At 34.6% G+C, this 11,193-nt stretch overlaps 1 protein-coding gene across 1 annotated transcript; it reads right to left on the bottom strand.

The window, feature by feature from the left end:
- Positions 1 to 4,014: 4,014 nt before the first annotated feature.
- On the bottom strand, positions 4,015 to 10,719 carry LOC123307363 (lipase 1-like). Its single transcript, XM_044889649.1, has 6 exons — positions 10,637 to 10,719; positions 8,439 to 8,664; positions 7,440 to 7,686; positions 6,138 to 6,290; positions 4,506 to 4,587; positions 4,015 to 4,259 (listed from the first exon to the last, which is right to left on the bottom strand). The coding sequence occupies exons 2-6, from the start codon at positions 8,615 to 8,617 to the stop codon at positions 4,015 to 4,017; spliced, it is 906 nt and encodes a 301-aa protein (XP_044745584.1). The 5' UTR covers positions 8,618 to 8,664; positions 10,637 to 10,719.
- Positions 10,720 to 11,193: the final 474 nt, after the last annotated feature.

Genomic DNA, 11,193 nt, shown 5'->3' with positions numbered 1-11,193 from the left:
TTTATAACTGGACAATTCTTTTGTTTATTGTTTGAGCATGTTCTAAGCACATCCCCAATGATTATACCTAACTCTATAATCTTTGCACATCCCATTCGCTTGAATGGGTTCTTAAAATTTGGCAAAATAACTTGGTTTCGTTGTGGAAACCTAATTGTTACAAGTCTAGGACTATCATTTGCATCGAATTTAATTGCGTTCTAGGATATTCGACAATATAAGTAATGTCTTATTTGGGAAAATTAACTTTTCACCAATTTCGTATATTTCGGCGAAATCGCATATTTAAACTATTCTGTATCTGCCAATTAATGATGCAATGGTAATGTTAATGTAAACGGTGCGCTATGATGTATAAACGCTTAAATAATAATAAATTCAAGAAATATTTATCATTATCATTAAGATTACGCTTGACATTAACATTGATGTGAACAGTATCGTGGTAAGTATCTCTATTATTCGTTATTATTTAAGCGTTAACATCGTAGCTCACCGTTAACATTACCTTTACCATTAACATCATTGTGAATTGGCATTGGCAGTAAGGGACATCAGTAGATTACAATACTCTACCAGTCCAAATACCGCAGTAATAACTTATGATTGCAGCATAAGAAATAAGGAAATTTATTAAGTTCTCAAAAAACGCCCCTGAGAGCAGTATACAGAAAAGAAAATTTCAGTACCTACTACCTACCCATTATTAATAACTTTTGTCTTAAATTTTCGTTTTGTTGCCTTACGAATAGTTAGTTGTACAAGAGCAAGTTAGCAACCTTATTACTACTTTATAGTTTCAAAAAAGAGAGATCCTGAATGATCTCTCACATCTTTATAAAGAAAAAACATGGCTGGCATCACATGCCAAAAGTGTTTAGGGTCCAGCATCCTATATCTACAGAGACTCTGCTACATATTATGAAGAACACAACAGCATCTTGGATGTGGGAAAATTTCACCCTTCAATATAGAATTACAATAATCATGTCTATATAGGACCCTATAAATCAAAATCTATTTAATTCAATTTTCAGGTTTGGAAACTGGGTTACGTGTTAATTTTCCGAACAATCATAACAGAAAGTAGGTCTCAGTCATCATGGACCACTTAAAGAAATGCATATAAAGACTGGGATGACACTAATCGCAATTCAGTACTGCAATCTGCATCTATTTTGATAAGAAGTTCCCTTCCCAAAGTTTTTAGTATTCGTAATCGGAAAAACATCGGTTCGAAAGATGTGGGGTTTCAGTCTTTGTGTAGCAGTTTTTGTTTTTTTGATGCTCATGATTCAATCGAGATGTGTGCCCATTGGAAATCCTGAAACTGTGAGTTTTCAGTTTTTCAAATTATTCGATTATATAGGTACATCCTACTATGGTACATACCTGATATCGTATTCCTGGTCGTCTTGATATGAAATCGGTAGAATTGGATAAAAGTTGTTTTGGTGGACAATGCCGTATGATATCAACATCCACTCTATTTTTTAAAATACGGACATCTATTTTTTATGAATTAAAATGGTTCATATTTTACCGAGTTTTGATATGCATTTCATGATATTTGTTTTCATTTTTCTGTCACAGCTTGAAAAATGAAATTTACTGATCTTGTTTTAGCCTTTACAGGTAGTGATTGCGCATGTAAAGAATTACACATCAAATTTTAAACTATTCAAAATTTAGATAAAAGCTACAAGATAACGAAGAAAAACAAAAAAAATAATTGGGTAAAACAAAAACTACTTCAACTCGTTTAAAAAAATATACAAATCCGTATTCGAGAAAATATAGTTGATGGTAGATCCCGAAAAAGGTGAAGCCGTATTTACAATTAAAAGATATAGCGCATCGAGAGAGAATTGAAATTGAAAAGATTCCTGAAGTTCTATTTGTATGTGTACTTTTGGAATTTCCTGAAACTTTTTAGAGTTTTCACTCCCAATCTCTGGAACAAAATCAATTAAAGAATTGAAATAAACGATTTGCTCCTGCGTAAATTCTTGAACCAATTTATCAGGAGCAAATCAAGTAGAAAAAATTGATGCCTGACAAGGAACTGAAAAAAAGAACTTAAAAATGAAATTATAATTAATAATAATTATATAAAGTAACGTTTCGGAGTCTATATCAGAATCTTTCATCAGACGAAAATTAATTTTCGAAAATCTTCTGAATTGTAGCTTTTATTTGACAATTAATTAATTTTTCGAAGTACGTTATCTAATGTGCCCGATGAATCAAGAAGTACCTAGGTATTACATTTTCAAAAATATGTATTTTATTTTTATTTATTTTTTATTTTATTTTACACTGCATTAAGCAGGAATGACGGGAGAACCCCCAATATTACAATAAAAAATAGAACAAATGTATAGACACTCAGAGTAACAAAAATATTTAGGCCTGAAAGAATATCCTTTAATTTTTTTTTCAATTTTCGCTGATGTGACGCTATCTTAAAAACCTATGCTTATTATATATCTCAGTTACTACGCTGTCCTCCGATCTTGATTATTTGGTTAATTTCCTCATTCTAATTCATTTTCAGGCAGTAGAACTAATGGCTCAAGTACCTCAATGGCATTGTATGAGATATAGGAAATTCGAACTAGTTAGAAGGTGCAGAAGTTACAAGAATCAGAGGAGACTGTGAATATAGTCTTTCTTAAAGTCATTTATTTAAATTATTATATTTATATTTTTTTATTGTACAAAAATCATGTGAAAATAATAAGAATAGTTCAGCCCAGTAATGATTGTTTTCTCTTCTTTCCGTTATCAAAGAATGTTTCTGACTACTTTTATAAAGTTAATCTTGAATTTCTAAAATGAGTTTCTTAAATTTTAAATTTAAGAACGTGTTTCTTACCCAAAAAATCGTTTCAAATAGTATGAAACATGTCCCCCTCCGAATAAAAATTGACCTGTTCCGGCATTTTCTCTGAAAACATCCTTGTCGCGTCGGGACACAATTGGCCTGGCAAGTTTTTAAATTGTCACCCTGTATATAAATTATAACATATTTTCATATTTATATAAAATATGATTATTCTATGTAGTAGAAGTTTTTTTGTTGTGGTATACGTAGTTTTTGATCAGGATCTTTCAGGGGGGGGGCTGCCCCCCCCCCTCTAAATACGCCAGTGGGTATATTGAGGACATCAGCAGGAATTAGCATACACAGAGAAAGAGAGGAAGAAGGCTATAAGAAAAAAGACCCGCGTGGATATAAAACTTTTATTTTATACCAAATGTACTAATTATATTCAGGTCCCTAAAATCTTAGTGAGAAAACATCTACGACTCAATGAACGCCTTCGCGAACTGTGAAAGTGGATGATTTAGTTCTCTGCCGACATTCTTCGACATCAGGAAATCTGTATGAGTCCATTTCTTATTCGTCATTACTAATTTCCTCACACATTTTTTCACAGTGGCACACAATTTTTCCACATCCTATAAAAAATATTGAAACAAATATCATTATATTAGGTATATTTTTATGATTTATACAAGAAAAAAAGAGCATTATTTTAACTTTCACTTCTTATCCTTATTATAAGTAAGTCTTGAAGATATCACAGAATTTTCCACTGTACAGAGTATCCCAAATTGCTTGATTTTGACTGTTTTTTTTTGTTTTGGTAATCCTAGACTAGATAAGTGAAAACGTTGAGAGAAGTCCTAGGCTCGATTTTCGTGAAAAGTCCATAAGTGGAAACCGTTTCACGATATTTCCATTTGTCTTGGAGATATAATAAAATTTTGATATTTTGTCGATTTCGAAAATGTGCCATAACTTCTGTATTTTTGAAAATATCTGAAAACGATGAGAACTTTCTAGAGACACTTTTTCATATTTTAGTTCTTCAGTTTGTTGTTCTGTTCACAACATATTCAATGAAAAATATGCATGCATGCGTAGGTACAGTTGATCTGTATGCAAATAAATATGCATTTATTTTATCGTTTTTGTTTCTCTAAAATCGATTCAAAAAAATAAGCCTATTTATAGAAATATCCCCATAATTTTCCAGTGTATTTCGGCAATATTTGAATTTTCTGTATAAACTTATTTTTCCTATGCCAGATCCAATAAATTTCTACCTTGTAATTAGCGAAGGCGTCTCCCAAACTGTAATATACTGCTAAAGGAACAGTCACATTCTCAATGTCATAATCCGGAGGCGTTTCTTGTCCATAAGCTTCTACATTTCCCGATGGTCCATAATCCCAAGGACGGAAATGACCTGCAATCATTTTGCATTTTGCTGGAAAGAATATTTTGGGAGGTGCTTGAATTTTTCTTGAAAATACTACGCATTTTCTCTAGGAAAGTTTGGAGCATTGTCTACAAACAATTTTTCATTTGATTTACCATGTTTCAGTTGTTGGTCGTTGGGAGAAATCACATTCGCAATGTTCAAGAAAAATGAAAAGTCGATTGCATCGAAAATAAAAATTAAAATTGTTGTCAACACCTTGATAGAACATACCTGACACTATTGTTTGTCCATAATGAGACAATTGTTTAGTCGGTACGTGGTAAGTGTATTTTGCCAACAGGGACAGGCTGTCCTGAAATTCAAAAGTTGTTACAAATGTCTTCTTGATGTTTTTGACGAGGATATATTCGATGGACAATTATTTGGGGTATTTTCATAGTTTAAAGTTTTTTTCCTACCTGGTAGTGGTCAGGTCTGATTATTCGCCCTGTCTTCAGGGTAGTGTTACAAAGGATTAGTATAGAAGAATGTTTGCTTTTGAATGGTGGAAGTAAGATTAATTTCTGGGAATTTACAGCCATTTATGTGAAATGAGCAAATCTTTTTTAGCTGCCATATGTAGGGGCAGACCGGGAGACTTGAACCACCTCAAATAGTTCAATTCAAATTTCGCGCTACCGGTATCGTAAATAGCTTGCGACATACTCGTAACAAGGCACAACTAGTGCGGCTCCATTTTGGCCGCCATCACAACAGTTCGGGAATGAGAGGGTTGAACGTGGTTTTGAAAATTTTGAAGAAAAAAATTGAATAATTTTTGTTTGTTACACTGTCTGAAAAGTTTAATAGGTGTGTGGTGTTATTAAGTTTTATTGCTTTCATTGAATATTGTTTTACAAACTATGAGCTTTTTTATTAAAAGTTGCAAAAGTTTCAAGAAAATCTGTTGCATAGACTAAAAGGGAGTGCGGGAGACTTGACCCATGCTATGGTCGGGAGACATAATCAGTGGTCTAAGTTTCCCGCACTGAGCTTAGATAGATAATAGTTTGCTTCAAAAAAAGAAAATTGAATAGTAGAAATGAATATAAAAAAATATACGAAGGTTCAAAAAAGTAAAAAACATAATAAAATAAGTGAGAGTGACTCTGAAATGGAAAATATTTCATACGCAGATGAATCTGATGATGAAAACCTTGACATAGACAATCGTTGGTCATTGAAAATTGTTTTCTTTCAATGTCAAGTCTCTCTCGCTCCCTGTTCAACTCTCCCATGGGTTAGGGAGACATGAGCCAATTTTCGGTTCCTAAAAAAAGGATTTCTGTACTCAAAATGTTCATCCCACCATCACTCTACTATTATCTATCGTTACCTATTTGGGAATGATATCTCCACGCAAAAAATTGAGTTGCCCCCATTTACAGATACAACTTAAGTGACTTCAGAGTGAAAAGGGGTTCAACCCTCCCGGGCTCACCATATGCATGAATTTAGGGGGTTAGAATTTTGAATTTCTGAAATATTCAGTAATCTGGATAATCAGAGTGACATAGAAAATACGCGCTCAAAGACGGAATGTTTTTTGACCCAGGTAAGTAAAGTAAAATATACATATCGAATAATTCAGTATTGATCCTGTAAAAAACAATAATTCTAGTTAAATTTTAAAGAGAAATTCCATATAAACATAGCTCTCCGATCCAATTTACAAACACCTCATCTAGATGTTTCGGTTACGACATAAGCTTGTGTGCAAGTGAAAAGTTAGCAGCAGGGTACCAGGACCACAATAAAGAAATATTTATGTGGAAAAAATGGCGCATAGGTATTTATTTTGATTGAAAAATTTCAAGTCTCATAACTTGGGCATCAATGATCAGTGATCTAAAATAAACTTACTGAGGTAATTTCACCAGAATCACCAACCATACTTTTGTATATTTTGAAGCATAGTTCACTTGTCAGTATGTTCTGGCAGAAAAAAACTGTTGTATGTCCCATATTCAGTAATTCTGGAGGCAAAACATGTATATTGATGTAGGTACAGAAACGCTGCAAGAATCGATGAATGAGTACATATATATCTTAATCAATAATCATTAAATGCAGACATAAAATTGCCACTTTCACGATACTCATCGAGAAACTGTGCAAGTTCTAGCATTTTCAAATGACATCTTATTTCAGTATAATTCCTTTCTCACTCCATATAAATTCACCAAGAAAAATAATACGAAATATTCCCCTAGACATAACTTCAGTGTCAGTATTTTGGTTTGTTTTCTTAATGATCCTCTGCTTATGTTTAGCAGGAAATAGTAATTATATTCAGCAGAACCTCATAGGAACTGAAAACTTCCTGATGATTTATGAAAAGGAAAAGAGGGATTGCATTTTTTTAATCTTTCGCATTTCAACTGTACACGGTGTAAAAAATAAGTGGTTGCGAAAAAGTTTGATGGGTGATTACTTGTAAAAAATAGAGTGGGTCTTTCATATAAAGTTTTTTTGACAGCTCTGCTTAGATTCAGCCTCCTAAAGATGGTACCTGATGAGAAGACTTTCTATGGGAGCAAGAAGGCGATAAAAAAATTTAATATCAGCATGATATCCTCCTAATAGATTCCAAATTAACAGCCTATACGTCTCTAGCTACATACGTAGGTAGAGGGTATACCCTCGGTACCCTAGGGGGTATACCCCCTAGGTACCTAGGGCGTACGTAGGGGCTTTTCTAACCTATGCAATGATTGGAAGAATTGTTTTTAGGGTGGCTTCTCTAGTGAGCTGTATCTTAGCAGCGACTGCTTAAAAAATTTGTATAAAAGACTCACACTATTTTTTGAATTATTTTCTTTAATTTCACAACTATTCATTTACACGTTGTATATCATACACGACCTGGTTTCACTCAGTCTCAATTGTTCAATTATTGTAAGTAATTTGTTAACTCATGTCTCTGGTGAACTTTTTATTCAAATCAGTATATTTGGAAGGACCGTATATACGATATTCATGAACGTTCGTGTACATACTTGATTTATTACTAGGTGAAATTGTTTAATACCTAATAACAGTGCTTTGATGAATAATCTGGCACAATAAGTAACTTTTAAATTTTGTCTTCCATTACTGTAAAAACCTATTTACAGCTAATATTGTACATTGAATAGATGAAAGCTGTTAGAAATCAGAACTCACCAATATTGGTTGAGTCCAAAGACCCAATGGTTTTAGCCACCAACTATCAAGATTTTCGAGAAATCCACTGGGACCTATGACGGAGGCCAGGGAAATTTTTTGTTGATATTCTGGCCGCATAGAAGCCATTATCAAGAATATTCTCACTCCTTGTGAGTATCCGACATATTGCAAATTTTTATTTCCGGTTTTTTCGAGAATGTAGTCGACCAGAGCTGGTAGATCGTACACACCCATTTCGTGGTTACTGGAAAATTAAAGTAGTTAATTAAATAACAATTTTAACCACATATTCTACATCAAAAATAAGCCCTAGTTTGTGATATAAACATATGTCGAGAAATGTTTCCTCTCCGAGATACGGGGTGTTAAAATTATAGAAGAAAAAATGTTTTTTATTAATAACTTTCACACTGCTTGAAATATTTTTATGAAATTTGAGACATAGGTTTTGAGCGTCAAGGAGCACTTTTTGCATAATATCATTTCTTTTCTATTCTACCAGTGGCGTCCGTACTGCAGCGAGACTGAATATTTTCAGATAAAAAAATGATATGCCACTGGATTTTCCGACTATAAAAATTACTGTTTGAATCCTTATTTAATTTTGAGCAAATTCAGTCTCTTGACTTTTTGCTGTACGAGGCACCGTTTCCGGTTAAAGAAATAAAACACATTCTCATGCATGAAGAAATCGCTGTCGGATCTGTTAGACGTTGATGTGAATTATGTGTTCAGCAAAATGGTTCATACTTCGAACATCTTCTTTAAGTTCGTTTTGAGTGTGGTTATTAATGCTGATTTTTTTTACTTACACGTTTCGTTCACAAAAATAGTCTTATTATTATTAAGTACCTACCATATCAAATTTTGGCGATTTCTTCATGCATGAGAATGTGTTTTATTTTTTTATGTGGAAAAATCTACATCAGGTACTAAATTGGGCTTTTGTTCTGTATTCTGGGTTATATTGAACTCTCTAGATTAAAAATTAGACACCTGAAATTCCAGAAACTATGGCTAGAACGATCAAGCTGCACATGTCTTTCACCGCTTATGGATCCTCTGGTGTTTCCTAACCACACGTCAAAACCTTCATTCGCCAAGTACAGAGCCAAACTTCCATTCTCATGATTGTTGAACAAAAATTGGTCAGAGTGTCCTAATAATCCGTGCATCAACAAAATGGGTGTCCTCCCAATGGTAGTCTGATTTTTTCCGAATGGTATTCTCAGTGGCGGCGGAAGGCGTAGGCGACGTGGGCGACGGCCTACGGCCTCGCGGCTTGAGGGGCCTCGCGGGCCCTCGATCAGGTTTATGCAATAAAAACAGTGAACCGGTCTAAATCTGAGGGTTGTGGGTATATCCAGAAAATTGTTCTGCCATTTTCAAGTTCCACCAACATGTTTAGTATGAGACATATTCCTGTGGCAATCTAAACAAGTTAATTTAAAAGTTCCTTTACTTTACAACATTTGCGTACATTTTCAAACAGTATCAAAGAATATTGATTAGAGTCGAAGAGTTAATAAAGGAGAACCGTTTTGATCTTCAAAATTACTTCAGAAAGGAAGGAGTAGTTAAAAGGAAAAGAATGTTCTGTCATGAAAACAGCGATTAACATATACATTCACTCAAGAAACTCTATGAAATAGACGGACTTTTTAAAAAGCGCCTAGTGTAGAGGTACCGATCAAAGATTATAAGTTTTGGTACCGAGTAATTGCCGGGCTAGGGCCCTCACTGCGAGTCGGTGGTCTGTTGGTTTTTATCAGCGCATCAAAGGTCTCTACACACGACAATTTCGCTCTGCATGAATTGCGCTTTGTTTTAGGTAGTGCGAAATTTCGCTCGAAGCGAATAATTTTCGCCCGAGTGACTTGACTATGGACGCTTACCTTGAGGATCCACTACACCGCTTGAGCTTGACGTCCAACAGCGGGTTTCACAAGACTTTAATTGGATTATCAACAATTTGACATTAACTCAATTTTCAGAATGAATCCATGAAACCATGAAATTTTTTCATGCTTAAATAGGGATGTTAAAAAAAAGCCATTGAGACACACTAATTGGCGTATATAGTTCATAATTCTATACGACTATGATATTAAGTACTTTCGTTTGCATAAAAAGTGTAGCACTTTTCTACACTCGAGTTGATTCACACCAGTGTAGAGGGGGTGTATTTTATCTACACCTAGTCAAAAGGAGGTGTAGATAAACTACACTGGTGTAAATCCGATCAGCAAACGAATATTAAAATCGAGTGTAGAAAAGTGCTATACTTTTTATGCAAACGGACCTATACTGAATGCACATAACTGAATAAGGCTTAGTTCAGATGATAGCGCGTAAGCGCTCGATCCACAAACCGCTCGACTAAAGATACCGAGGAGTCAAATATAAATGTTCATATGCGCGTAGACTCCTCTATATCTTTAGTAGTCCGGTTTCTGGTTCGAATCATCTGAACTAAGCCTTAAGATACAGTGGAGTCTACGCGCAATTTCGCGCGACCATATGAACATTTGTATATGACTCCTCTGAATCTTAAGGCCCGGCGCAAATAGGAACGCAGGTTGGTAAGGTGATGCAGCGTGAGTTTTTGTAAAACAGAGAAAAGAACAAGACCGCGCAAATAAAGTGTGACAGTGACTTGTCAGATAGTACGTGCAGCGCAGGAAAAAGCTGCGTCACCCTGCGTCACCTCACTAACCTGCGTTTCTATTTGCGCCGGGCCTTAGTCACGCGTTTTGTGGATCGCGCGTTTACGCACTATCATCTAAACTAAGCCTGCTAAATACACTGAGGCCTAGTTCAAAGGATCGCGCGACTCCGGCAACCGTTTTCGCGTAATTAATTACGCGCGACTATGTAAACGGTTGAACGAGTTCATCACAATCTTGCACTGTGTATGGATCCAATCACAGGTTGTTGCGCGTTCATTTGAACTAGTCCTCAGTAGTTATTTCGAAATTTTTTAACTAAGCATGATCTAACATCTCAGGTGGGTCATGACTTGATAATTAATTAGTTCAGTTAAGTGAGTTAGGCTGAAAGTAGAAAATTCTATATTTCTAAATTTCATTTTTTATTGTCAGTCGCTTTCTCATGAAAACGTCCTCTGGCGTCACCAGAGGGCCTCGCAAAATGTATCTTGCCCACATCAAATTAAGGTCTTGCGCCGCCACTGGGTATTCTGTACAAGCTTAAGATATAGCCATCTTCTGTGGTAACGTCATGAGTTTCTGCTGTGTAACCTCTAGATCGTATTAGATCTGGCTGAAATTGAAGATTTCAAAGGACACATCATGTTAAACTGCATAACATCATTTAACTAAACTTCAAAGGATTATTATACCAATGATATAACTAGCAAGTTCTAGAAAACTATCTCGCAAATGTGATGGAAAATTTTAATGCGGATTTGGTACATACAATCGTAAGTAAATATTTCAATAGGAAATGGATGAGAATGTGAAATCACCTGACTTGAACCCTTTGAACTATTCATTGAAGGATTAATCAATATTATTAGATATTTATTATTTTTTCTATTTTTATATTGTACAGGGTGAGTCAAAAATGTGTACGGAGCTTTCTGGGGGTGATAATTCATTGAAAAATGAGTATAGTTTCATGAATGAACTCATGGTTCAAAATGCATGTTAAGGGAGATATATCCTTCCAAACTTGATAAAATTTAAAAAATTTATCCTCATAAATTTCGTGTATATGGTAAAAATAAATT

This window comes from Coccinella septempunctata, chromosome 1 (assembly GCF_907165205.1).
Source record: "Coccinella septempunctata chromosome 1, icCocSept1.1, whole genome shotgun sequence".
NCBI classification, from domain to species: Eukaryota; Metazoa; Arthropoda; class Insecta; order Coleoptera; family Coccinellidae; genus Coccinella; species Coccinella septempunctata.
This window is presented reverse-complemented; position numbering and strand designations above follow the sequence as displayed.

Bases quoted from the DNA above. Each gene is read 5' to 3' on its own strand.
- LOC123307363 (XM_044889649.1), bottom strand. From the start codon at position 8,617: ATGCACGGATTATTAGGACACTCTGACCAATTTTTGTTCAACAATCAT. The intron at 7,687-8,438 runs GTGTCTAATTTT...TTAATTTTCCAG, and splicing joins CATAGTTTCTGGAATTTCAG to TAACCACGAAATGGGTGTGT. The intron at 4,260-4,505 runs GTATGTTCTATC...AAATGATTGCAG, and splicing joins TGGACAAACAATAGTGTCAG to GTCATTTCCGTCCTTGGGAT.